General features: G+C 33.1%; 5 protein-coding genes across 6 annotated transcripts; 4 read left to right on the top strand and 1 right to left on the bottom strand.

Moving 5' to 3' along the window:
- Positions 1–1,044: 1,044 nt before the first annotated feature.
- On the bottom strand, positions 1,045–4,466 carry LOC112726487 (pentatricopeptide repeat-containing protein At4g01030, mitochondrial). Its single transcript, XM_025775887.3, has 2 exons — positions 2,948–4,466; positions 1,045–2,759 (listed from the first exon to the last, which is right to left on the bottom strand). The coding sequence occupies exons 1-2, from the start codon at positions 4,291–4,293 to the stop codon at positions 1,244–1,246; spliced, it is 2,862 nt and encodes a 953-aa protein (XP_025631672.1). The 5' UTR covers positions 4,294–4,466; the 3' UTR covers positions 1,045–1,243.
- A 4,221-nt stretch (positions 4,467–8,687) lies between these two features.
- LOC112729110 (uncharacterized) lies at positions 8,688–9,064 on the top strand. Its single transcript, XM_025779472.2, has one exon. The coding sequence runs from the start codon at positions 8,817–8,819 to the stop codon at positions 9,024–9,026; it is 210 nt and encodes a 69-aa protein (XP_025635257.1). The 5' UTR covers positions 8,688–8,816; the 3' UTR covers positions 9,027–9,064.
- Positions 9,065–12,621: 3,557 nt separating this feature from the next.
- LOC112726486 (uncharacterized) lies at positions 12,622–16,281 on the top strand. The gene is made up of 5 exons (XM_025775886.3): positions 12,622–13,100; positions 13,188–13,423; positions 15,081–15,193; positions 15,453–15,593; positions 15,699–16,281. The coding sequence occupies exons 1-5, from the start codon at positions 12,824–12,826 to the stop codon at positions 15,946–15,948; spliced, it is 1,017 nt and encodes a 338-aa protein (XP_025631671.1). The 5' UTR covers positions 12,622–12,823; the 3' UTR covers positions 15,949–16,281.
- Positions 16,282–16,565: 284 nt separating this feature from the next.
- Positions 16,566–20,657, top strand: LOC112726485 (rhodanese-like domain-containing protein 4, chloroplastic). Its single transcript, XM_025775885.3, has 8 exons — positions 16,566–17,610; positions 18,227–18,329; positions 18,414–18,494; positions 18,673–18,747; positions 18,825–18,899; positions 19,404–19,484; positions 19,628–19,822; positions 20,298–20,657. Exons 1-8 carry the CDS (start codon positions 16,970–16,972, stop codon positions 20,343–20,345), a joined length of 1,299 nt encoding a protein of 432 aa, XP_025631670.1. The 5' UTR covers positions 16,566–16,969; the 3' UTR covers positions 20,346–20,657.
- A 1,163-nt stretch (positions 20,658–21,820) lies between these two features.
- LOC112726484 (histone H3-like centromeric protein CENH3) lies at positions 21,821–25,418 on the top strand. Of its 2 annotated transcripts, none has more exons than XM_025775883.2 (7): positions 21,821–22,106; positions 22,209–22,255; positions 23,118–23,178; positions 23,324–23,436; positions 24,133–24,207; positions 24,446–24,521; positions 25,048–25,418. In XM_025775883.2, the coding sequence occupies exons 1-7, from the start codon at positions 22,067–22,069 to the stop codon at positions 25,101–25,103; spliced, it is 468 nt and encodes a 155-aa protein (XP_025631668.1). In that variant the 5' UTR covers positions 21,821–22,066; the 3' UTR covers positions 25,104–25,418. The 2 variants fall into 2 exon arrangements, with proteins under 2 accessions (XP_025631668.1, XP_025631669.1); XM_025775884.2 differs by having other exon boundaries at positions 21,869–22,106; positions 23,327–23,436.
- The last annotated feature ends 1,334 nt before the right edge of the window (positions 25,419–26,752 follow it).

Below are 26,752 nucleotides of genomic sequence, written 5' to 3'. Positions count from 1 at the left end.
TTGACTCTGGCTAATCATTTTTTATCTATGGTATTTTTCATTCCAACAAATTAAATACTAATTTGTTATGGATCTAAACTATATTTAAGAGTCTGTGATTGATCAATGAATTATTATATATATAAATCAAAGTTCAAACCTTAAACACTTATTTAAATGAATGAATGAACTCATTACTCGACGATTCTAAGTAAGTTTTCGACCATCCAATTTAGTTGCTACACTATTTACTTTACTTACATGATGCGATCTTTATGGGACATACATGTACATGATAGATTTACACGCTACTTAGTGGCTATTATTATATGATTAAATGCATGATTGATTTTATGGTGGAAAATTTAATCTGTTATTATCCGTGAACTCCACTCCCCACTCAAATTTCTCAACTGCCACGTACATATACCACTCTCCATCCAATATCTTGAGTGTGACTCCCAAATGAGTTATATGCATGTATCTTCATTCTTACTTACATGGGCATGATTAAAAAATGTTAAGTGTGTTTATTTTGTCTCATATATGTGGTAGATGAGTAAACATAGATAATACATTATTAATTACAAGCTTTAATAATTAATCTGGTTGGTAGCTAATTAAACTCCCCAAACTGTTAATCAAATAAAACCAACAAAAAGTAAGCCATTTCAGGTGAAGATTGTATTTGAGAGAATGAATTTTTTATGTATTCATTATTTATTGCAACTCTATTCGAGATTCAATACTTGTTTTTTTTTTTTAGTTTTCTACGGTATCCCTCAACACTAATATATTACGTTAAGCTGTTATGGATTAGAACTCTATTTAAAGATTTGTTGTTGGCTAATGGATTTTCCAGGGTATCTCTCAATACTAATCTGTCGCGGGTCAGAACTCTATTCGTGATTTATCGTGAATTACACAGACTAATGAACTAACTACTAGACTAACCTAACTTGGTTATACTCTTATTTATATTTCCAACAAATTCTAATGTGCTAACCAACTAATTAAGCAGACCAATATTAATTAGATCGTAACATTATCCAACATCAAAGAGGGTTTGATACCAATTACCGTATATGTATGTAAAAGTATTACACAAAAACTATTTACACCAATATTTAGTGTGAAAAACCAAAAAACATGCTCATCCCTTAGTTTAGGTTTTTTTTTTCCATCATGAACACATGGCATACAAAAGAATATGGTGTTAAGAGAATATGAACAAAGAAAAAGAATGATCTGCCTGTGCTTATTGTTACCAACAACCATTACAGGAGCATTTTCCATTCACAAAATGGTGAAAACGGCCGCCATCTCGGAGCAAAATCTCGCGATTTTCGGCCGAAGAAATGTACTTGGCTAATGTGTGACAATCCTGACAAATTCTTGTGTTCTTAACTACCCTGATAGGTGATCCACCTTTTGTTTTCATGAGTCCATATGTGATAGCTAGCTTCTCAGTGTGACTGAGAAGAACCTTCTCCTTTTCATTGTTGTCAATATTTTGATACACACAACTTATATCAGGCACATATCCTAGCTTCTTCACCTTAGAAACTAACTGATATAATTCGAAATATATTTCGCCTTCTTCTTGATGTGATTTCCCTTCTGTAGAGAACACATGAGTAGTTTGATTTACCTGTATCCAGCTCCAAACACCAGGGCTTTTCAACCCTGCAGCAACCATTGTGTCTCTAAGGCGCTGCGCGTCGTCCCATTTGCCTAAAGCCGAATATATATTCATCATTATAACATAGTTGGCAGAATTATAAGGCTCTAGCTTGAACAGATTCCTCGACGCAGTCTCGGCTAGCATAATGTTTTTGTGAATTCGGCAGGATGCAAGAAGAGCTCCCCAGATACTAGCATCCGGATTTACTGGCATAGTTTGGATGAAATGCAGAGCTTCGTCAAGAAAACCAGATTTTCCAAGAAGGTCCACCATGCAAGAATAGTGCTCAATTGTTGGAACAATGTTGTAATCTGTACTCATACTGTCAAAGTACTTCCATCCATCATTGATTCGACCTGAATTCTTGCAGCCGGATAGAAGAGCTGTGAAGGTAATAGAATCAGGGATGATACCAGTTTTGAGCATTTTGTTAAAAAGAAAAATTACTTCTTCACCGTGGCCGTGAATAGCATATCCCATCATCATACAGTTCCAACAAGGAAGTGTTTTCCCCTCTATTCTTCCGAAAATTTCGCATGCTACTTTCAACTTCCCTGCCTTGCTATACATGTCAATGAGTGCTGTGGCTATGTACATATCCTCTATAAATCCATGTCTTATGCAGAGGCAGTGTATCTCTTCGCCTTTCTTTAGAAGCGACTGGCCGGAGCAAGCTCGAAGTAAGCTGCAAATAGTAGTAGAATTAGGCCTTACATTTTGTGCTTGCATTTGGCCGAAAAACCGGATGGAATCCATATGATTTTTGTTCCGAGAACTGCCGGATACCATTGCAGTCCATGAAACCACATTAGGTGAAAATCCTGAACTCTTCATCCTATTAATCACATCCATAGCTTCCTCGCTTCGGCCATGCATTGAATAACCAGAAATCAAACTGTTCCATGTAACTATATCAGGTTTTATACTTTCTTTCTCCATCTGGTTCAATAGTTCTTCAGCATCACTAAACTGTCCCTTGAAGGAGTACCCTGATATCAATGAATTCCAAGCACAGATGTTTTTGTTCTTTGTGCGATGGAACACTTTTTGAGCTTTATGTAACTCATCATTCTTGATATACATATCCATCAATGAAAAAGGGCAACCCGGTGCACAAGCGTCCCGCGTTTAACGCAGGGTCCGGGAAAGGGCCGCAACCAAGGTTGTAATGTACGCAGCCTAACCTGATAATTATATCAGTGGCTGTTTCCACGGCTTGAACCCGTGACCTTGAGGTCACGTGGAGACAACTCATCCGCTGCTCCGAGGCTCCCCTTCAATGAAGTGCAAACATAAACATCATGATCAAGCTTGTTTCTCAATATGTAACCATGAATTTCTTTCCCTAAGTTGAAGATACCCAATTCAATAATTGCTTGTAGTGCACTAGTTACCGAGCCCGAATCCGGCTTCAAGCCTTCGACTTGCAGGCTCCGGAAATTGGCCAGAACAGCTTTGTATGAACCCTGAAGAAGAAGACCTGACATAAGAGAATTCCAAGTTATAATGTCTGGTTTAATGCCGGAAGCTTCCATTTCTTGGAAGATATCCAGGGCATCTTCCAAGTTGCCATAACCAGCATAACATGAAATAATTGAGTTCCAAGATGACAAGTTATAATCCTCCATTGAATCAAAAAATGTTCTAGCCATTTTAAGACTATGATTCTTAGAGTACATGCTAATTATGGAATTGCTAATGGACATGTTCGACACTAATCCCCGCCTTAAAACATATCCATGAATTTGTTTCCCTTCGTTGAGAGCTCTCAATTTTCCACATGCTTGCAGCACCTTGACAATGGTGCCACCGGTGGCTTTAGCCGAAGATAACTGCATGCCGCGAAACAATTCTAAGCCATCAAACCACTTCTCACTCCTCAGGCTCGCCATAATTATCGTGTTCCACAAGAAATCTTCTTTCTGGGGCGCTTCATCAAACACTTGGTATGCTCTATCTACACCCCAGCACTTCTCATACAAATTGATCAATGCACAACACAAATGCACATCAAAATGGAATCCTCTCTTTATCAAACAAGCATGAATCTCTAATCCAACCTTCAAATCCATCAAAACCAAGCAAATTTTCAGAACAACAGTGAAAGCTATGCTATCAAATTCAACACCTTTCTTATGCAGTTCACCAAATACAGCAAGAATCTCATAAGGGTCACCTCCAAAACTTCCAAATTTCTCCAAGAAAGAGTTCCATAGAAGATAATTCCTCGATAAACCAACAAAGAAAACCTTTATTGCAGACACAAAATCATCAAATTCCAAATAGTATCTCATAACGGTTTCATCTATTGTGGCCAAGGTACTACTACCACCTTTGTTTCTTGGCATTTTCAGCATCTGTGCATGTAGTTCCCTCACAGAATTCAAATCCCTTATCTCACACAATTCATCCAAAAAGTGAAAGCATGGAGAAAGGTTTGGTGGGGCAAATAGGGTATCAGAAAAATGAGGCTTCTTATCTAACACTCCAACAGAAATTGAAGTGGATGATGAATGGCTTCTAAGGATTTGTGTGTTGTTATGAACATAATAAGGATCAAGATGATGTAAAGATAATGGATTATGATTATCTTTAAGGCTATGGTACTGTGAGATGATGGAAGATGCCATTGGAATTTGGAACTGTGTATGTATGATAAACTTGAAATAGCAATTATGTTACTTTTTCATCAGTTAGATTCTTGGAACATTTTACAAACACTTGGGGTGCATGAACTTGAGTTGTTTATGTGGATAAGGTTATCCTAAGAAAAAAGTGAAGTGTCATTTCATAAGAAACTCTATTGGCCAAGCTAGATTCAAGAGGAGAAATTCTTAATTAACATTTTTCCCCCTTTAAAGTTTAAACTCTGAACAAAATAATTGAGCTTAATTTCTACATTGCGTAAAATTTATTATTTAGACAGTGGAAAAGTTAATTACTTTCATTTTTGTTATAGTTTATATTATTGATTATATTACATGTATATTAAAATCAGTCATTAAAGTTAGCAATTAGTATAAAATACATATTAAAATATAAATACATATTAAAAATAAATTAAACCACACATATATTATATACAAATATTTAGTGGCTGATTTTTGTATACAAATAACATTTTTTATATATTATAGATAGCACAAAAAATTAAATCGTTGATTAAAGAAAGTCTAAAAATTAGTAAATGTCTTACAATATATATTGTCAAATATCATATTATAATATTATGAAATTCCACGACTAATATAGGCCATGTTGTTTGGAATTTTTTTATTTATAAATTAAAAAAAATTATTATTTCTCCTAACATGATAAAAAAAATTGTATTTGGAGAATTAAAGTCCAAAAGTCATGTTAAAGAAAATAATAATTTTTTTATTTTATAAATGAAAAAAAATCTTATGTTGTTTCCTTGTACATTTTATTTATGTATTTTTGTCACATGTAAGAATGGTGGCGTAGCTGGAAAAAACAAATCAAGAACAATGAGAGAAATTCCGAGTAAATACCTATAGTAGTCCCTGAGATTCGTGCAAATACTCAATGTAATTCTCAAGATCCCAATTTTTTTATTGTAGTCTTCCAGCTAGAGTTCCGAGCACTCAAAGTGGTCCCTGGGCATATTTCTAGTAATGAGTCATCACCGGAGCGCTGACGTGGCGTCGTTTTGCCAGGCTGGAGCTGAGCTGGCTCATTTTCAATTTATACCCACATTGGTCCCTCGCAGTTGGTGTTATTGTACAAAGCTCCACTCATGCATGCTTTACTCTCCCTCTTTCTCGCATTTTTCATCGCATTCTTCAGGCTCCCAATTCTCTTCCTCTGTGCTCTCCAAACCTACATCGACCTCAGAAAGCGCCCCAAGAATAAGAACAAGTTCGATTTCGACGAGAAAAATGCCTAGATCTTCAGGCTCAAGCAACCATGCTCACCTATGCATAATCACTACTTGTGCCTTGTGGTTTTGCAGTTTCTTGACCCACCTGTGCTGGTACTTCTCAAATGGGTACCTTCCAGAGACCTTCTTGGTCAGCAGCACACTACTCAATATGTACGTCAAATTCCACCTCTTGGAAGAGGCACACAAGCTGTTCGACGAAATGCCCGAACGAAATGTTGTTTCATGAACTACTTTGATATCTGCTTATTCTCAGGCTAAGTTAGGGATGCAGGCCCATGTCTATGTGTTGAAGTATGATCAAGATCTTATCCTTAACAATGCATTGTTAGGGAAGATGCAAAGCTCATTTTCAATAGGATGGCTGAGAAGGATGTTATTTCTTCATGTATGTTCTTTCTGCTTTTGTAGATATCTGGGCAATGTGTGAGGGAAGATTTCACTTTATAGAATAATACAAATAAGATGGCTTATTGTAGTAACACAAATTCTGTTTTGAAACTTGAGTCAGAGTGGATAAAGTACAGAAAATCATCTTCTTATACTGCTCATATTGTTCGTTTTTCCACATCTTGTATGCCTTGGTCTTGTAGAATCCTCATGGGTGAAGAGTATTTTGAGTTCCTATAGTTTGGTGCTCTACTCAGTTATACATTTTTTACACTATTTGATTGATTAGTCACAGTTGCGGACAAAATTTCTGTTCTTGGTAATATTATATCTGAATGTGTTAATGATCATTTAAAAAATGCCTGAATGCATTGCTGGTAAGAAGTGGTTCACAGAATCGAATATGTGTTTTTCTAATTTACCTAATAAGAAAAATCAAACACTTTCTAAGAGCAAGCATTCTATGCGCTCTTGAGTTATCGGATGAGGATGATGATAGCTCGATTCTACCTCGGCTGCCTGATGATGTTTCCAAGTATTGCTTAGCACTTGTGCCTCATTTGGACCTCCCGGCTAAGTGTTTGTAAGAGATGAAGGTGTTTCATTCAGGCAAATAAAGAAAATTGGCTTGTTTTATAATGGTAAGAAAATTGGCTGGCTTGGTTGAGGAATGACTTTTCCTGTTAACTGCAGATAAAGAAGGGAAAGGAAGCCATTGGGAGGTAATGGATTTTCAGGGTCAGAATCCTCGATCTCTTTCACCAATGCCTGGTCCAACATTTTAGGTTGGGTGCCAATATGCCTGCAAGAGCAGAGCGCATGGCCCAGCGGAGTGATTTGGATCAATACACTACCGTCAGAATCAGCCATTTGACCACTTATCACAATGGAGAGACTAGCGATGTTGTTCTATATTTTGGGATTATTGACATCTTGCAAGACTATGATATCAGCAAGAAGCTGGAGCATGTGATGAAGAGAGCGATGAACAAGAAGAAGAGATAAATTTTATGAAAATTTGGGGATTTAGGATTAAATATAATGGGAGAGACCAACGTGGGTACGTACAAATTAAAAATTAGCCAGCTCAGTTAGCCGTTGGAGCCCTCTAGCGTGGTAAAACGTCGCCACATCAGCGCTTCGGTGATGACTCATCACCAGAAATATGCATAGGGATCACTTTGAGTGTTCGGAGCTCTATTTGGAGGACTACAATGGAAAAATCGAGGATCTTGAGGATGACATTGAGTATTTGCGCGAATCTCAGAAACGACTATGGGCATTTACTCGAGAAATTCCATCATCAAGTGTATATTTTCTTAAGGTAAATTATAGACTTATTTTACCAACTATCTATCCCTTATTTGAAGAATAAACTATTAAAATGTCTCTAGAATTATTAAATCGTTGACAAAAATAGTTTTCAAATTTACTAATCACAAATTATTCTTAAAATATTTTAAAATATGAAAAAAATAATTTTTTTTATAAGTGTTAAATGATTTTTGTATTTAACAAATTGTTTGTGTATTTTATCAAAAATATTTTGAGAATATTTAAGTAACGATTAAAAAAAGCGAAACAAAAATTTGACTTTTACATTTTCTATTTTAAAAATAAAGATGTATATTTTTTTAATTATGCTTGCAAAAGTATAAATTTAATGGCTGAATATTTTGTATTGCTTTTGAAATATTTTATAGATATTTTTAACGCTAACAATGTAAATAGTATCTTTGTTAATAATTTGTGATTCAGAAAACATTTTTAGTGGTTTATTATTATTTTTTTAATATAACATCTATAAACTTTAGTTGCTAAACCAGCTAACACAGATTAGTGCTATACGTGTGGATATGAGTTGTAAAACAAAATTTGAAATCAGAAATTCAGAATCACTTGATTTTGTTTTGCAACCTTTGACTCTTTCTTACTCATCAATTTCTTGTCCCTTGTGCCAAAAACTCCACCACCCTCACCTTTTATAACTAGTAAAATAGTTAAAGTAAATTTAATATGTACTTTTCAATATTTCAAATTATTTATTATTGTTTATTATTTATAATATTTATAAGATATATACAATACAGAAAAAAAACATTATATATATTTTTTTTCAAAACACATATTAAATGTGTCACACAGAAACATGTATCGATTTTAAAAATATTATATACATACAAAAAATTTATCATCAAATTAATTATTATATATTTATGATTTTAATTACTCTCTTAATTCTTATAGTTTCACTTCACCAAATTTTTAATTAGATCTCTATATTTTTTTTTTTAATTAGATCTTCACACTATTTTTAGTTTTATAATTAAATATTTTTAGTATAAAATTTGTTAGCGTTAACTAAATATTTCTTCTCAAATTAAATATATCCATAATTAAAAATCTAATTAGATCTTTGACTACATATTTTTTTAAAAAAATATTCTATTAATTTTAATATTTTTTATGTAAAAAAAAACTGAATTACAAAATAAAAAATAATGTAAAAATTCAATTAAGAAAAACAAGAATTTAATTATAAATTTAATAAAATTATAAAGACTAATAAAATAATTATAATTATATTTATATAGAAATACATATATTATTTAATTTATTTTTTATATTTATTTTATATTTGATACAACTAATTGATTTAATAATTATTTTTTGACATATAAATACCAATTTCTTTTAGCACTGTTTCCTTTTTAAACAAGTCCCACTCCCATGTGCATTCATTGCAATCACCAACCCAGCACCATTTTACAATACACATTGAAAAGAGAGCAACCACACATAGAGTCATAGAGATTCATTAGAGTGTGAAGAAGAGATAATAGGAGAGAAGAGAAGATTGTAATGGCAGATTGGGGTCCAATTTTTGTGTCAGTAGTGCTGTTTATTCTGTTGACACCAGGGTTGCTGATTCAGATTCCAGGGAGGAACAAGATGGTGGAGTTTGGGAGCTTCCAGACAAGTGGTGCCTCCATTGTTGTTCATTCTATCATCTACTTTGCTCTCATTTGTATCTTCTTGTTAGCCATTGGTATTCACATGTACTTGGGTTAATCATAATTCATAAGTTCAACCTCCCATTATTATTCTTATATTTTTGTACAAGATTATTGGTTCGCTTCTAGATTCTGGTTTTTTAGGTATTAAGAATGATTTTATAATTTATATATATTTTATTAAGTTACTAGTCATCTAGTTCACTAATTAGAGTAAGTAAGTATTAGAATTTGAATTCCTCTTATTCCATATAACAAAACCTTAAATGAAGTTTTAATATTAATTTTTTAAATTAGATTATTTAGTTTTGCAAAAAAAAAAATTAATATAAAGATGAAGATAATATTTTAGTTAAATATTAATATTTAAAATATATTAGAGAATTGTGAATATGTAGAAAATATATTCAATACATATCTTATCTGTTGGTCAGAATGCAGACGCATATTTAATACGCATCTTGCGTATTGTTAGAATGATGACACGTGTTAAACACATATTCTATGTATTATCAAAATAATGACATGTGTTTAACATACACTTTACATGCTGTCACCTATAAAATTCACCACCTGAAATTATACTAAATAATTATATTTTTAACAAAAATACTAATATTTTTTTAATATAAAAAAAATTAGCCTAAATCCTGATTGTGCATTTACAGTATCCGAGATATATAAAATTAGGTATATCAATAACTTTTTTTGCATTAAGGTTGGTAAATAATATATTTAATTAATTTAGATAAAAAAAATCTCAAAATGTTTGTATATTGTCTTTTTCTATATAAAAAATCTGTGTTAAATGGACTTGTGATGAGTTTGGAAAATTCTATCTCTAATTAAGTGATGATCAAACATTATTAACAGCAAAATTATTAATTTAATTTTAATTCATATATGTTAATTAATTTTGTTGTGCAGGCTTTATTTGGGCCGAAACATAAAAAAAATATTGCAAGCCCAAATCAAAACCAACATTCAGTCTTGGTGTATGTTTCCTATAATATGTGGCTGAAGCAATTTGTGATTAATTGGGCCAGAACTCAAACATTGTCATAAGCCAAATTAGTTTGGATGAATCAAAATTTTATTGGGCCAGATTAAATGTTGTTGCTACTAAGTCCAATTTTAATTTTGATGAATGTTCCTCATGCTTGATCCGAAATCAAGTGAAGAAGAAAGCAAAAATTGCTTCCAACGGATCCAAGCATTTTACCATGTGATGGATTCCAAATTTCATTAAATTGTCATTTATTGCATGGAAAATATGAGAGAGAAAGTTGCAGTTAAGTTGATTGATTGTCATAGTATTGCACGCTACCAATAGCTAAGAAAGGAAAGTAAATTAATTCACTTTAGTTTATTTGTTAAAAAACACTTGATTGCTTCTCTCTCTACATTTTCTATTCTCTCATCTCTCTCCTCTTTTTCGGACAATACCCAAGAAACCATGGAAGCAAAACTTAGCTACCGAAAAGAAGGAAAGGCACGTCTAAAGACCATCACAATGATGGCAAGAAAACATAAAAAATGTAGTGGCTGAGATTCTTATCACTTGTAGTAAGATTTTGTGATGAGATCATAGCCTCTCCATACCAAAAATGGATGAAGGAGATTCGGCCAGCAGAAAAGAAGATCTTGGAGGAGATGACTTGTCACCACTTTTGAGTTCACTCATCACAGAAGCTAGCTAGAGTGGCTGCGTGAGGAAGGAAGCAAAAGTGGAGCAGAAGAAGTCATCATCATCATGAAGCATCAAGGGCTAAAAATCCATATTGGAGAGCAAGCCAAGGATGGAGAGCTCGGATTGATGAAGAGTGATGACCAAGGAAGGACTAGAGGTAATTGCATGTTGGTTATTGCATGGATTATCTCTTCTCTCTCTCTGGCCGAACCGGTTTCTGTTACTTGGAGAAGAAGAAGTTGGCTAGGTTTGTTGGTTTCAACCTTGGGGTTTTTCCTATAAGTAAGGGTGAACAGTCAGGGTTGGATTCAAGGAGAAAGTTTGAGAGTGCAAGGCACAGTGTTCTCAGAGCTACCTGAGCTAACAGTTTTCTCTTCTCCTTCAATGTATTCTGTTTTGTATTTTTCTGTTTAATTTTGTCATGTCTTGAGTCTCATGGAAAAAGACAAACAGTGAGGTTTGTATAAAAAAGCCATATAGCGGAAAAAGGCAGAGAGTACAAAATTAAAAGAAAAAAAGCCATAGATGTCCTTAGAGTTCCTTTGTTCATCTATGTTGTGTTTCATGATTCTGTGGGAATCCCCTTGTAAGTTGGGTTAGCACTTTACAGATTGTAATCAGGAAGATTATAGTGAAATTCCATCATGTTTGTGATGGAGACTGGATGTAGGCTGCACTGCACTTAGCAGCTGAACCAGGATATATCTGGGTGTAATTTTCTCTCCTCTCTACTCCATTTCTGTTTCTACTGCACAGGAGTAAAAACCGAAAATATCTCATGTCAAGTGACGAGACAAAAAGAAAAGTCTCGTGGCTAGTCACGAGATAAAAAGAAAAGAAGTTTCCAAAATTGGTTACAAAAGGTCAGCAAGTATTATCAAGCAAAAAAGGGAGCTAAAATTCAACCCCATTCTCTTAGCCACTGATAACCATCAACTTGTCTAAACCATAATGAATTAATGACTCCAAGTCTCCAACTAATACCATCTAACATGTAGATTATGGCAAAAATTTACTTTAATTCATTTAAATAGTTAAAAATGAAGGAAAAAAACCTAAAATAGCTCCTGACAATTATCTCAAAAGACAACGAAGTCCTTGACAAAAATAAAATACCAATCCGGCTCCTGAGATTTACTTTTATGGGATTGATCAGCTCCTGTCCCAAAAAAAGTCAATGTTATTTTTTTGACACAGAGGCTAATCAGTCCAAAAAAAAAAGATCAGGGATCGAGTTGGGTGTTTTTTTTCTTGAGGGTCTTGTTGTCCTTTCGAGATAATTGTGAAGGATCGGATGAGATATTCATTCTTAAATGAAATGCCACTTAATTAAATTTTTTAGATTAAACCAATTAAAAATAAACAATAATATTAAAAAGATAATAATTTAAAATTATTTTATTTAATTTAACATCTATAATTCTTTATATATAATATTTATAATTATATATTATTTGTTGTGTTTAATATTATTCATATTTGGTTACTTCATTTTGTTTTAGTAGTTCAAAGTTCAAACTTGTAGTTAGACTAGATAGAAAAAATTAATCCTGAAAACAAAAATATCCATTGTTAGTATCAATCTTGTCATGCCCAATATTATCATCATAGCTTAACTCTCACGTACTTCAAAATTTAAATGTATTAAATAAAGAGAAATTCTTATTTACATTATGAAACTTAGATTTATTTGTTTCTTAACATGATCACTTGCTTACCACACCAAATTGCCCAATCTTCATTTGATGTTAAAATAAATCATATAAAATCCATAAGAAGTAATGATAAAGACTTATATATAATTGTTTACATATAAAATTAATAGTTAAAAATTATTAAATAATAATTTATTTAAATTTTTTAAATTATTTAATTATTTTAAAATATTAATTTCATATAAAAATAACTATAAGTGAATTTTCACTAAGATTAATATAAAGTTACAAAGCTTAATAACATTTTTGTGGATATTGCAAATCATAAAATATAGTAATATGCTTAGTTCTACACTTCTACTTCTCCACTTGTGCTTCCCTAATCTGAACTGAAGTACTGAACTGAATAACCGTTTTCCATTCTCTTGTTCTATTGGCCCAACAGATTGAACTAATTTAAAAAAAAATAAAAAAATAAAAAATAATTAAAAAAAAAAAGAAAATCGAAAAATGGCCGCAGCCATCTCACTCAGACGCAGCAGCTGCCGTCTCCTCCTAACTCGCTTCCACAACTCAGCCACTCTCGCCGGTCAACGCGGCGGCGCCACCACCACCACCACCACCAGGTGGCTAGAAACCATAGCCTACGAAGAGCTGCGAGCTCATCCTGAAAAACCTTACACTTCAACCGCCTTCTTCATCCATGGCTTCCTCGGATCCTCAAGAAACTGGAGATCCTTTTCTCGCAACCTCCTCGCCTCTCTCTCCAATTCCTCTCTTTCCTCCAGTAATCTCAATCTCTCTTTCTCTCTCACTTTTCGGATCTCGAAGCTTGTCAATCCATCGATTTAACCTTTTTTATTTTTGTATGCAGATTGGAGGACAGTGATGGTGGATATGCGGAATCACGGAAAATCGGCGGAGAGGAAACTGGATCCGCCACACGATATGGAAAATGCGGCTAAGGATTTGGCCGATTTGGTGAAGGCTGAGGGATGGCGTTGGCCTGAGGTTGTGATTGGTCACTCCATGGGTGGAAAGGTTGCTTTGCAGTTTCTTCAGAGTTGTAGCCGCGGTGAATATGGAGATTCAGCTTTGTGCCCTAAACAGGTTTGTCTTTCTAAACAATCACGGTGGAGGATGGAATATGGATAGTAAATTTTAGAATTTTGTAATGGTAGCATTTTAAATGCCTCTAATTAAGTAACTAACTTGGATTGGTTGATTAGTCAGCTCACTCGCCGGTTTATGTCGGGAGTTTGAATCTCGTCTTGAATGGAGCAACCCATTGGTTAGCGCAGCAATCCTTAAATGGAGTTCAGATTTGTGACAAATTAGTTCTTGAGCTGCTGGTTTAGGATACTTTGGGGAAAAAAAAGCCTCTAGTTAAGTACTTTAGGGTGAATTCTAATATTAAGTAGAGTGATATTGCTTCATTGTTAAGAAGTATGTGATTTGGCAAACGAAAGAGTGACATTTGGGTTAATATTTGAATAACGATTGTCTGTTTTATAGACATTCTTCCAAACACTTGCATTTTAGGAAGCATCTCATGAATCCTAGTAAACTTCAGAAAGAGAAACAATACAATGACTCATACTGTTTCAAACTCATACACCAACTCGTTGCAAAAGCACACAAATTGTATAGCCAAGCTAAGAAATATACTGAAATACTGTGAAACCTTGTATTTTCTCCTTGTTTTGTCTATGAGTTGGAGTGTGAGTTTGAAAGAGTACGAATCATTGTATCATTCTTCTTATTGGAATTTGCATTGCAATCTAATAAAGTGTCAGTAGCCTTCACCTTTTTCTTTGGTCTACATTTTCATCCCTTATATGGAACTAGTCCTTGAGTAGACCTTAAATTTTCAATGTTGAATAACTGATATTAGCAATATAAGCATTTCTGGTGTCATTCTTAGGATAAACTTCTCCTAGCGAAAATTCCATATGCTGGGACTAAGATATTGTCCTGCAATTCTATTATTGCATCCCTAAGCTTGTTATCATAGACAAACCACGCATTGAACTTTCCATATGTCCTTAAATTGATTGTTGAACAAAATTTTGCGCAGCTGCCTTATTGACTCTGCTGTCACTTTAAGCACCTCACTGCAGTTTAGAATAAAAAACGGTGGTACCTCATCCCTATGAATTTGTTTGATAATGCTCAACGTTTGTCGGCTTTTGGCCCTTTGTTATCAGGGTGTCTAATTGAATTTCATGGGCCTTCTGTCCTGTGCAAGTACCATTACTGATTAAGGAAATATAGTCCAAGGCAGCATGTGTCCATGTTACATGGGTATAAAGCGGCTGCCTAACACTTTGAAATAATGGCTGCACTTGCAGGGTTTTTGCTTACTTTGGATCAGTGCAAGAAACTCATCTTCTTCAATGTGTTAATGTTTGGCCAAAGTGAAAAAGAAGAAGAATAATTCTATGTGAAGTATATATTATGTAATATCCATATCCTCATGAGTCGAAATGAAATAATTCGAGACTTATGTAGTAGCAAATATATTGTTAATCACTGACTCTACATTTCAACTGTCTTTCCTCATAAGATTTTAAATTGAATAATTTGCAGTTAGGCCAAATAATGTAATATTCTTTTTTTGTTTAAACTATTATCATTTATCTGTTCTACAAAAACTTTGACGTGAACTTGATTTATTTATCTAGTGCTTAGAATTTTACTGTTGGATACTACAGTTTCAATATATTGTTTTTAAGAATTTTCTATTTTTATTGTTGCTGAAGAACAGCTCTGGGTATTGGACTCTGTCCCTGGAGAAGTGAACCCTCTAAATAGTAATGAAGAAGTTCGGGATGTTTTAAGGACCTTGCAAAGTTTGCCATCACGAATACCTTCTCGGAAGTAAGACTCTTTCGCTGGACTTAGGACATCATACTTTCATTCTTCATTTCTTTTGATGATGCCGTCATTTGTATTGGCTTTCTAAAATACATAATTAGTGTCTAAAAGAATCGATGGCCTATTGAATGTGAATCGAATTTACCTTGTGATTTTGCCCAATCTTAATTGAACATTTTATCGCAAATTTACAAAATGAGAAAATATTTCTCAGCCCCAATCATCATTCTAGTTACTTAAATGTGGTTTGCATCTCTTTCAGGTGGCTTGTTAATCATCTGTTAGGACTTGGTTACTCTAAGGCATTGTCAGATTGGATAGGCACAAATCTTAAGAAAGTTGATGATCATGAGACTTGGGTATTTGATCTTCAAAATGCTCAGCAGATGTTTGATTCTTATTGGTAACTCAAGCAGATTAACTGAATGTCTTGTTATTCATATATTCTGAAAATTTTGCTTTGATATTCCTCCATTTAACAATCCTGAATTTTACACATTGATTGTAGGGAAAAGTCCTATTGGAATCTATTAGAGAACCCTCCCAAAGGTACAGAAATAATAATTGTTCGTGCCGAAAAAAGTGACAGGTGGGACGAAGATGCTGTTGAGCGGATCCAAAAACTGGCGAATAGGGAAGCAACCGAGTCTCTTGGAAAAGTTTCTTTCAGTCTTCTTCCAAATTCTGGTCATTGGGTTCATGTTGACAACCCAAAGGGACTGCTAGAGATTCTAGCTCCCAAGATTTCATCCCTTTAGTTCATGATCTAGTTGGATTTGCTAAACAGGCATGCGGCTCACCAAATACTTTAACAATTTTTAGAATTTTACCTTGGAGAATCTTAAACCTCCCATGGTAAGATTCCATGAATGTTTATAGTTCAGAGTGAAAAATCCTATACTGTTAGCAGAAGTTAGTCAATACTAATGTACTAAGAAATTATATTTATTGGGGGTGTGCTGTTGTAACAAGCTCAAAGCACAAAATACCAGAGCAATTTGCAGCTTATAATTTTTTTCAGAATTTTTGTATTAATAATCTTACCCCTGCCTGAATGGCCATTCATTCATCTAATGCACTCTTGTTAAGCATCTTAAATTTCAAAAGGAAACGAATTGAAATAAAGAATTTCACATGAAGTATTCATACTGTTCCGTCTCCTAGGATACCAAACATGCTCTAAGCCTCTAATACTGATTATTTAAAATGGTACTAGAATAAGTGAATAACCGCTAAGCAAAGTTGATACGAAGTACTATTCTTTTTTTATATAGAAAAGTTAATATTATTGTTATTGTTTTTTATTATTACCAATAGAGTGCCTATTACATCTGATCCTTTTTTATTTTATTTTATAGTGAAGATCATTTTTATTATTATTTGATAAGGTACTATGATAATACTGCAAAGTTTTTGCACATTTTTCACACGTTTCCAAGCACACAATTTTATCAAAGATGAAATCATGAAACCTCAACTCAATCCTCATCAGCTTCATCTCATCCGCAATCTCCACTTGTCAAACAACCATTGGTTGTGTTTTTCTATCCCTCTACACGTCATCACCTACCTGACACCCAACCTTAATTGCACCAAGCCACCTCCAAACACAACCTTAAAATTTGTCAACTACTCAAACTTTCCAATTTTTCCAAAACTTTCCAAAACAACAACAATACCCTCTTGATCCTTAAAGAATTCCCATATGTTATACCCTGACACACTTTGATTGAATCACATAAGAGTCTTTGTGACATAGGAATTAGTAACAATTATGCCATGGAGGCTTTCAGTGCTACTGTTGCAAACTTGACACCAACAACATCTGTTCTTTCTCACAGAACAAAACAACCCTACAAACTCTCAACACACCCAAAAATTTCTGCATGCAAAGTCTCAAACTTTTCAATCTCCAGAACTAGAAACCATAAAAAAATTCTATTCCTTCAGTCAGCAGCATCAATTTTCAGTACTGCACAACTTTCTGCTACTGCACTAACATATGAGGAAGCTTTGGGGCAATCTTTGAATTTCAGTAATTCTGGGGACTTTGATGCAAATGGGGTTGTGGAGAATCTTCTCAATTTTGCATCAGAGAACCCTCTTGTTGTTTTTGGAGGTGTTGCTGTTTTTGCAGTACCATTGGTTTTATTTCAGGTTCTCAAGAAGCCTAAACCATGGGGTGTTGAGTCAGCAAAGAATGCATATGAAAAACTTGGTGCTGATTTGAATGCTCAGTTGCTTGATATAAGAGAAGCTGTGGAGATTAGGGAAGTTGGGACACCAGATGTTAATGGTTTGGGGAAGAAATTGGTGTCAATTACTTACAAGGGTGGTGATGATGATAAGCCAGTGTTCTTGAAGAAGCTTGCATTGAAGTTCAAGGAACCTGAGAATACCACATTGTTCATTTTGGACAAGTAAGAAAAAAAGAAAAAAACTTTGTTTGGTTTGGTTTTGTTTTGTTTTCTTTAGTATGCATAAAAAGAAAGTTCAAGAATTCTCTTTTGAGATCCATACGCTGTTTTATGCTCTTATGATGCATTTAATAGGCCATAACTTGGACCAAGCATGGACATAAGTATTTCCAAATTCCAATTTCCACCAGTTCTAAATCGCGGTTGCTGTCACTAATGAAGACCTTGTGGTGTCTAATTGTTTTTGTGATTGTAACTTGAATTTGAGTTTGTTGTGGCATATCATGTGATATGGTCCACAACTAAGGAAAAAGAAAGCCAAAATAAATAGAACTAGAAGTTATATTTCAATGTTGTAGTTTTGATGATCTCAAAGCTAGAGTTGCTGATTACACCTGTTGATGAATCTTTGCTGATTAGTAGGATCATGTGTTGCATAGTCATACTTGGATGTGATGATTTATGTTATAGATTACATTGCATCTCTAGTGAGAATGTTTAACATTTGAACATAAGGATTCAATTATATTAAACCAGAACACAATTTTCTGCTTGCGTTTTGCAAAAGAATGTATCTGAACTCTGAAGCTGATTGAGTGAAGTTTGTGATGGAAGCCAGATTTGATGGGAACTCTGAACTGGTTGCACAATTGGTCACAGATAATGGATTCAAAGCTGCTTATGCCATTAAGGATGGTGCAGAAGGACCTAGAGGATGGACGGTATTTCTTGTCGCCACTCGTGTAATTTATTTAATTTTTTCTCTGCTGATAAATACACTGACAATGATTGGAATCAATATGCAGAATAGTGGTCTTCCATGGAAAGAACCACGGAAAGCATTGGATTTTGGCAATCTGACAGAAGCTATCTCTGATGCAATAGGAGTATGTATCTGGGATTTACCTCAATTCGATTATAGTTTTCGATGATCATATGCATATGAAAAATACTAGAGTAACTTTTTGGCTTACTTAATAGGAAGAACATGCTTTCTGTTAAATTTAAGGCTCAATTGAAATTATTTTGGAGAGAAATCAGGTGTTAAAGGGTGCTGTATTGCAGGATACTTCTGATGGCTTGGCTGTTACTCTTGGAATTGCTGCAGCTACCGGCCTCGGCCTCTTGGCTTTCACTGAGGTTGATCTGATGAGCTTTTTTGCGTGATTCTACTAAAATAGAATTACTTATTGATGATGATTCTACTCTGTTTGTAGATAGAAACAATTCTCCAAGTATTAGGATCAGCTGCACTTGTTCAGTTTGCAAGCAAGAAGCTTCTATTTGCTGAGGTAAGTAGTTTTTTTCGGTTGCTCCATACATGAGCTTTTCAGCTTATGTCATTGTCTATGCATTCATTTTATAATTCCTCCTCTAGTTTGAGTCTGTTGAGACATTAAGTCAATTTATAAAGCAATGGAGAAACATATTCATGCATGTAGCTATGTATTCAAGAAAGGACTATTTAATTTAGAATGCAATACAACATGGAGGGTTGTGTTAGGCTTGCGACAACCCACATAAAACTTTGTTGCATCCCAATGCATGGTCCAAATGCAATGACGTCTTTGGATCCATTTAGGGTTGTGTTAGGCTTGCAATAGCCCACGTAAAACTTTGTCACATCCCAATGCATTACCACGACGCAATGGAATGAAGACATAGAGACGTCTTTGGTCCATGTAACCGACCTTACCTAGTGGAATCAGGCTTTGTCAAAGTTAAGATTTATTTCTGTTTATGCTTGTTAAGTCCTCAGGCAATCAAGCTAGCATTGATTGATTGTTTAATTGTAGGATCGGAAGCAAACATTACGGCAGCTAGATGAGTTCTTGAACACCAAGGTTGCTCCTAAAGAGCTTGTTGATGAAGTAAAGGTACTTAAGATTTTTCTTGATTTATGTTGAGAAATGAGCCATAGTTATTTTTTTTGATAAGATCTATTTTGATACATACAAGTCAGTTGATATATTATATCTAATTCTCGAAAATTTTCGTGTTAATCTCGTTGAAATATCAGCAAATTGGAAAGGCTTTTCTACCAGACTCCACTGAAGACAAGGCTCTTCCGGAACCAACAGAAAGTAGCACTGTACAGAAAGCAGAAGCTACTATTGACAACGTTGCCGAGTCGAAAATAGACATGGTGCCAGAAACTGAAAGCAAGGATGAATCGTCTCCAGTGTTGCCAAGACCACAATCTCCATATCCACATGTAATGTCTTAGCTCCTTTGCACTCTTGAAGTTTTAATTTTCTATGCTGATTCTGTGTGGTTTTTGATGGCCATATATATTTTAATTTGTTCTAGTATGATTATGAGCTATGAATTAGAATATTATTACAAGATTATTGTGACAAATAATTGTTTTTATCATTGGCTAGTGTCACAATGATTATGACCTACACATATTGTCATCTGTGCATTAACCTTGGATCAAATTAGGGAATTATTATAACCAACTTAGATGGAGTGAGTAGTCAGCTCACTCGTCTGCAAGCATCAAGAGTTTGAATTCCGACTTGTGTATGCAACAACCTATTAACGACAACAGATCCTTAAATGGAGTTTAGATCTATATTCTTCTAACTAATGTATCTAAACCCTAAATCATAAACCCTGATATCCCGAAAAACTCACTGGCGTATATTGAAATGTCCTTGAATACTGTGTAAATTTTATTTTTGCAGTATCCTGATTTCAAGCCTCCAACATCTCCTACCCCTTCACAGCCATAGTATACAAATCAATTGTCAGAAATAATCAAGATTCTAGCAAGTGTATCAAGAGCTATACAATACTACAACTACAACCAATGATGTTCCAAGAAATTCTTAATAGTTGAAGATAAGATCCATGCTACAAGTTTGTAAGGGATTTGATGGTCTTTTTATGAATATCCTTGTATTTGTGGTATACTTGGTATACTTATGTAGTAGTTTTTGTTGGGATTTTGTATAATACTACCTCTTTTTAATTTTGGTGTAATCAAATAAGATTTGTTGTACAAATAGTTTTGCAATGTATTTGATTCAAGACTTTTGGTAGTAGGGTAGCTGCTTCTTGTTGAAAATATGCAAATTGATTCCTAAATTTTTTTTTTCAAGTGTTAATTTTATATAAAACAAGTATACTATATTCTTTTAAACTTTATTAATCGTTGACAACAAAATTGTTAATATGATTAATTTGCACATTTGAAAAGATTTATGAAGTTGATCTACTCGTTTTCAATGTAACATGTAAAATTAATGGAACTATAATTAACAATGAATTCACAAATATAGTTTATTTCTAACAACACTAAACAATAGAGAAATAAATTTCATTATTATTGAATTAGGGATCAATAATTAAAGAGAAAATTATCAGAGACGAAGACTTCAATCTCAATTCACCTAATAAAAATATTATAACTACTAATATCACTATGAATAATATTTAAAAGTATAGGCTAAAAGCTTAAAGATATATTGTTAAATTGTTAAACTAAAATAATTAGACCGATAATTAAAAGTACTGGCAAAAATAATAAATTATATTTGTCTTTTTGAATTTTTCTCTATCACTATTTATACTATTTTCTTTCCTAAGAAAGTCTATCTTTAATTATCCTGAAAAAAAAAAATGTCTAATTAACCTAGCTTTTCTTGTGCTTGTTACACATTTTATACATAAACCTTAAATTCCAAGGCTTTCTTAACTCAAATATTAAGGGTTAAGTGTATTAAATTATTGGTGGAAATTCAGGTGCAGTCGACTTTACGTGAAGTAGTTGATACCTGAGAGTCATTAGATGATTTGACTTGATTAAATTTTCATCTAACGGTTCTGAACTATCAACTTCATGTAAAATCAACTTCACGTAAAATCGACTTCACCTAAGTTTTCACCTAAATTATTATCTAACTAAAATAACTTAAATTAATCGAATGTTCATTTAAATATTTGTTGAATGTTTAAATTTTACTTTATACAATAAATAACTAACCAGTTAGACACTTAAATAAAATGTAAATTCAATTTATAAGAGATTAATTTTTGACTCGTAGAACTAAAAAAAACAAAAAAAAAAGGTTAAAACTATGTACAAAACAAAAATTGCAATATCAAATTAAGAGAAAGGTAAATTACAATATAACCCTTTTGGAGAAAAAAAAGGAGAAATTCAGTAACGGTCAAATGGAGGAGAGAAATATTATTTTGATTTTGAAAGTTAAAAAATACAATAAGAAAATTAAATTGAAAACTAAGAGAAAGAAACCGCGCCATTCAGTGTTACAAAATTTATGGAAAACAAAAAAAGATAATTAAAAAAAAAAAAAAGAAAACCCCAAAAACTGAAACCCCTCTGTCGACCTCTCTCACTCTGCAGCGCTGCCTCGTCGTCGCCGTTCTCTGGTTTGGTCACCGGTGCCGGTGGCCGTTGCGGAGTCTGTTCGCTCTTGACAACCTTCTAATGGCAAGAGTGAAGCATATTCCAACACCTAGTCAAAAAGGTACCAAATTCTAACCTTTTCTATTTTTTCATTTCAATTTCATTTTCAGCTTCAGTGTTCAATTTCATTTTCATTTGGTTTGTGTAATATGAAAATTTTCAGGTAAGAAAAAAGTAAGACCATCACAATCTCCATCGCCATCGCAAGCGGTACTCTCTCTCTCTCTCTCTGAGTTCGTTTCATTTTGTGTGTGTTAGTTTGAATGTTAACTCTCCTGGTGTATAGGCTTAGTTAGGGTTTGGTCACTGAAGTTTTGGTTCTATTTGAACTAGTTTTTGAAGTGAGTTTGATTTTAATTTTATGCTATTGTTGCTTCGAATTTATGAATTTTCATTAGATCTACATGTTTTTTAGTTCTACTTGAAAATACCCGATTTGCTTGATGTGTTGATATTATGTGAGCTAGATGCTGATTTAGTTTGTTCTTTTTTTATGATTTTCAACATAGTTTGCGTAGGTATATACATAGTCGTACTTTTAGGGTTTTTATTTTTAATTTTTAATGAGGTAACTAGCTGAATTCCTTAAGAATTTTGTGAGGGGTTTGATCCTTGGCGATGTGTGTTGAAGAGTGTCTCGTGTCAGGTTTACCTCGTTAGGGAAGCTCCTATCCCAAAAGGATTAGTCACTGATGTTGGTGTTGGATATCTTGGGTGAAACAGATTTTGATAGTTACATGTTTTTGTCAGAAATTCAGACAAAATTTATAGCTTTCGATGATGTCTCTACTGGCATGATTTGCCATTATCAATGAATTTTATTTTACTTTACTTTTTGTTTTGGATAGAAATGTTAATTCCGTATGACTTCTAAGGTAATTATGTTAAAATCTTAAATGCCTTCAATTAGGTGAATATATTTGTGATTAGATTTTATATTGAGGTTGTGTCAAATGTTAAATTCTTAGTTTCAGGTGATTTTGATGCTTTTATGTTACCTTGCTTTTGATGGAACCGATTTGTTTCACATGTTTCTTTATTTATTTATTTTCTCCATTTGAATGTTTGGAAGTCTGGTAGCAGAAGGAGGGAAGATGGAGAAGAGGAGCAGGAACCAGAAGCAGGACGACGATGTATGTGCACATTATTTCATAAGGAATTCCATGTTTGATATCACATTTCTTTTGGCTTTCCTTTTTTTGGTCATACTTATGTTTAGTTGTGGTTTTTGAATGTTTTGTCATTTGTCTTCTGTGTTTACAAATTGAAAAATTGCAGCAGCAGCACCTAAGAAAAGGCGTAATAAGCCAGGAACAGTAGCTCTTCGTGAGATTCGTAAATTTCAGAAGAGTTTCAACCTACTCATCCCAGCTGCCCCCTTCATGAGATGTGTGAGTTGTTGACTCTTCCTTAATAGCACATGGTTTTTAGTTTAAATTTTGTGGCCTCTGTATATCTGCATTTCTTCATCATCTGGTGAATACAATGAAGATTAAGTAAAATGATCAAAGTTGTCCATTCGCAGGAACATGTAATGTTTTCTTTTGCTATCAATTTAGTTTTCCATACAGTAAACTGATCAGTTTAAGCACTAAATTTGTGTCTAAATATATACATTTAAAGATTAAGTAATGTGAGAACTAATTTGAGTGTCTATTCGCTCCTTTATATTCATATAAAAGTTAGAGGCCGCAAGAACGATTTAAGTGCTAATTTTTAAACCACCAATGAGGGCTAAAGCGAAAATTAGAGAGATATACTTACTGCACTAATACATAGATTTTCCTGAGGATACTCTTAACACTATTTTACTTCAACTGTGTTTTCATCATGATCACTTTCTATCCGAAGCAAAGTTTGGAAGAAAATTTGTTTTGATTGACACTTGGAATCACATTAAAAATAAGACTTAGATTGCTTGATCTACTTTGTTTCACCTTTTTTTCTCATGAAAGTGCTTGAAGATTGTGCTATTTACAGTATTAGTATCTCAATTATATTTCCGAGATATGTCACAGGTTTGGCTGATTTAAATTCTGGGGAAGCTTGTTCTCATTTTTGTCATAATGTTTTCACTTTTGCTGCAGGTCAAACAGATTACAAACCAACTATCTACGGAGGTCAATCGCTGGACAGCTGAAGCCATGGTAGCACTTCAAGAAGTATGCAACTTTTTCCATGCTCAAGCCAAGTTTTCTGCCAAATTTAATCATATTTTCTTTGGAATGAAAAAGGATAGGATAAAATGGAGGGGGAAAAGGGAGTAGGAAATAATTTGCTTCCCTGTGTTTGGAATATTATTTTGGATAATACCCTTGTAAAGTATCAAATTGCTCAGTCTATTACAAGTTTACAACATAACATATTCATTCCATCGGTTCTCATTTAACAATCTTGCAGGCAGCTGAGGATCATCTGGTTCGTTTGTTTGAAGATGGAATGTTGTGTGCTATCCATGCAAAGCGTGTTACTCTAAGTAAGTCGACAAATGCTCTGTGCATTCCTCTAATTTTCCTTTCATTAACAATCATATCAGCCATGAATTTATATTTTCATATATTTTGCTGATTTTATTGGTGATGAATGATTTCTCCCTTGGCTATTGATGAATAAAATATTTTTTTACCTTATATAATTTAGGAACATTAGTAAGAAGATCATGTAAATTACATTTGAGTTATGTGTAAAGTAAAGAATTGATCACCTTTGAACAATTTTGATTAGAGCAAATACAAAATGAAAAATATTAATCTAAGGGTGACTAATTTTTCATTTCGTAACTTTCACAACATTGCTCACTTTAGAGGATCTGATTCTAGGGTGTCATATTAGCATACTCGAATAGTTCAAATATGCCCCAAACTCAAACTGCACATGCTGTGTGTTTCACCATATTTTCTTTTAAAAAGTTTATAAATCCTTTCATGCTATTTGTCAATTAATTTATGTCTTCCATGATGGTTTCTTTCAGTAACCTGAGTTTTTCTGTTTTGGTTCCTCAGTGAAAAAGGACATAGAGTTGGCCCGGAGACTCGGAGTGATAGGAAGACCTTGGTGATGAGCATTGGTCACATTTCATGCTCTGGTGTTATGTAAAATCTTGACACCAGCAAAAGGGGTTTCAGAGAAGCTTTTGCTACTTCTAAACCACTCAAATTGAACTCATTATTTGTCAATTAAGTATTAGTAGGAAAATTAGGCTAACTCGTGTATTATCGTAGATGAATACTTAGATTCTGTTGTAAAATGAGAACCAGTCGTTGGGTGGAAAAAAAAATTGATGAATGTTTGGTAAATATTTTTTTTAACATATCTGTCACCATGAACATTTCAATACTATTATAATATTATTGGCATTCATGTTTATTACTTATTTGAAGGAACTCATGGAATATTAATGCAGAAGACCCTAAATCCACTATGTGAACTGATTTTATAGTCTTGTATGGATTCAATGAATATACTCATTTATTACTGGAAGGAATTTGATAAGACTAAAGCACTTTTGCAAAATAACCAAATTAGGTTGCTCTAATGATTAGTTTATTAGTATATTTAAACAAGTGTTGGAATTCGAATCTTGCTTTATGTATATAGCAATTCATTGGTTAGCGATAAATCTTTAAATGAAGTTTAGCTCTATGACGGATTAATTCTTATCTTATTGGGTTGGGAAATACCATAAAAAAAAAAAAGAAAAAACCTTAAACGGCTCCTCCTAACAATTACCTCGAAAGACAACGAGGCTTTCAACAAAAAAAAAAAATATCCTTTCCGGTTCTTAATCTTTACTTTTATGAGATTGATTAGCCCTTGTGTCAATATTTTCTATTGGTATTAACGGAATAAACCTACATAGTATGAACTGTTGATTTATCCATTAAAAACTAACTAAGATTAAAAAATTATTTTTTGTTGGGAGTCTCTATCTTTTAAAAATAATTATCAAGGCTGTTTAGTTTTTATTTTTATTTTTCTATTACTTTTTTTTAAATATATTGGCTAAATTTATTGTATAAAACTAAAAAAATTAGTGATATTTAAATTATTTTTATTTATAAAAATTAAATAGAAGATATATTAGTGATTAACGTGTCACGTAAGTATATTTTAAAGAAAGATCATTAATAAAAGAACTAATCAATCCCACAAAATTAAATATCAAAAGTTGAAAAAAATATTTTATTTATTTTAAAGTCTCGTAGTCCTCCAAAAAAAAAATCAAAGTCGAATTAAGTATTCACCGAAAAAAAAAAATTACATGAAAGCACTTCTATAATTCTGCTTATTTCGGTGTTAATTGAACACTCATGCTCAAAACGAATATAATGTTATCTAATGCTTATATTTTATTATAAATATTTGAATCGATGCGCATCATAATACTCTACTTAATTACACTTTCTTACTTTTCAAAAAAAAAAAAAAAAAAACGCACTTTCTTAACTCAAAATACTTGTCTCTTTTACTTTTCAAATTCATTAGTATATTTAGATAACAAAAGTTATTCAAATACATTTTTTTTTATCTAACAAAATTTTATTCCATTAAATAAAATTAACTATATAAATTAAATAATATTATTGTATTTTATCATATATCATGTTATATAATATATAGATCTTTTGTAACCATTTCCTATATGTTTGTTTTTTTTTTGAATTTTTCTCCACCTTTCGTCTATTTTTTATTTGACCACCCCATGAC

Source organism: Arachis hypogaea, chromosome 12, assembly GCF_003086295.3.
Source record: "Arachis hypogaea cultivar Tifrunner chromosome 12, arahy.Tifrunner.gnm2.J5K5, whole genome shotgun sequence".
Lineage (NCBI taxonomy): Eukaryota > Viridiplantae > Streptophyta > Magnoliopsida > Fabales > Fabaceae > Arachis > Arachis hypogaea.
Note: the sequence above shows the minus strand (reverse complement) of the source record. Positions and strands in the feature narration are given on the sequence as shown.

Coding starts and splice junctions, on each gene's coding strand:
- LOC112726487 (XM_025775887.3), bottom strand. CDS start 4,293: ATGGCATCTTCCATCATCTCACAGTACCATAGCCTTAAAGATAATCAT. Junction 2,760..2,947: donor CATGATGTTTATGTTTGCAC/TTCATTGAAGGG, acceptor GGGTTGCCCTTT/TTCATTGATGGATATGTATA.
- LOC112729110 (XM_025779472.2), top strand. CDS start 8,817: ATGGCAGATTGGGGTCCAATTTTTGTGTCAGTAGTGCTGTTTATTCTG.
- LOC112726486 (XM_025775886.3), top strand. CDS start 12,824: ATGGCCGCAGCCATCTCACTCAGACGCAGCAGCTGCCGTCTCCTCCTA. Junction 13,424..15,080: donor CAGCTTTGTGCCCTAAACAG/GTTTGTCTTTCT, acceptor GCTGAAGAACAG/CTCTGGGTATTGGACTCTGT. Junction 15,594..15,698: donor CAGATGTTTGATTCTTATTG/GTAACTCAAGCA, acceptor CATTGATTGTAG/GGAAAAGTCCTATTGGAATC.
- LOC112726485 (XM_025775885.3), top strand. CDS start 16,970: ATGGAGGCTTTCAGTGCTACTGTTGCAAACTTGACACCAACAACATCT. Junction 18,330..18,413: donor AAGGACCTAGAGGATGGACG/GTATTTCTTGTC, acceptor ATCAATATGCAG/AATAGTGGTCTTCCATGGAA. Junction 19,823..20,297: donor CACAATCTCCATATCCACAT/GTAATGTCTTAG, acceptor TTATTTTTGCAG/TATCCTGATTTCAAGCCTCC.
- LOC112726484 (XM_025775883.2), top strand. CDS start 22,067: ATGGCAAGAGTGAAGCATATTCCAACACCTAGTCAAAAAG. Junction 22,107..22,208: donor TCCAACACCTAGTCAAAAAG/GTACCAAATTCT, acceptor GAAAATTTTCAG/GTAAGAAAAAAGTAAGACCA. Junction 23,179..23,323: donor ACCAGAAGCAGGACGACGAT/GTATGTGCACAT, acceptor GAAAAATTGCAG/CAGCAGCACCTAAGAAAAGG.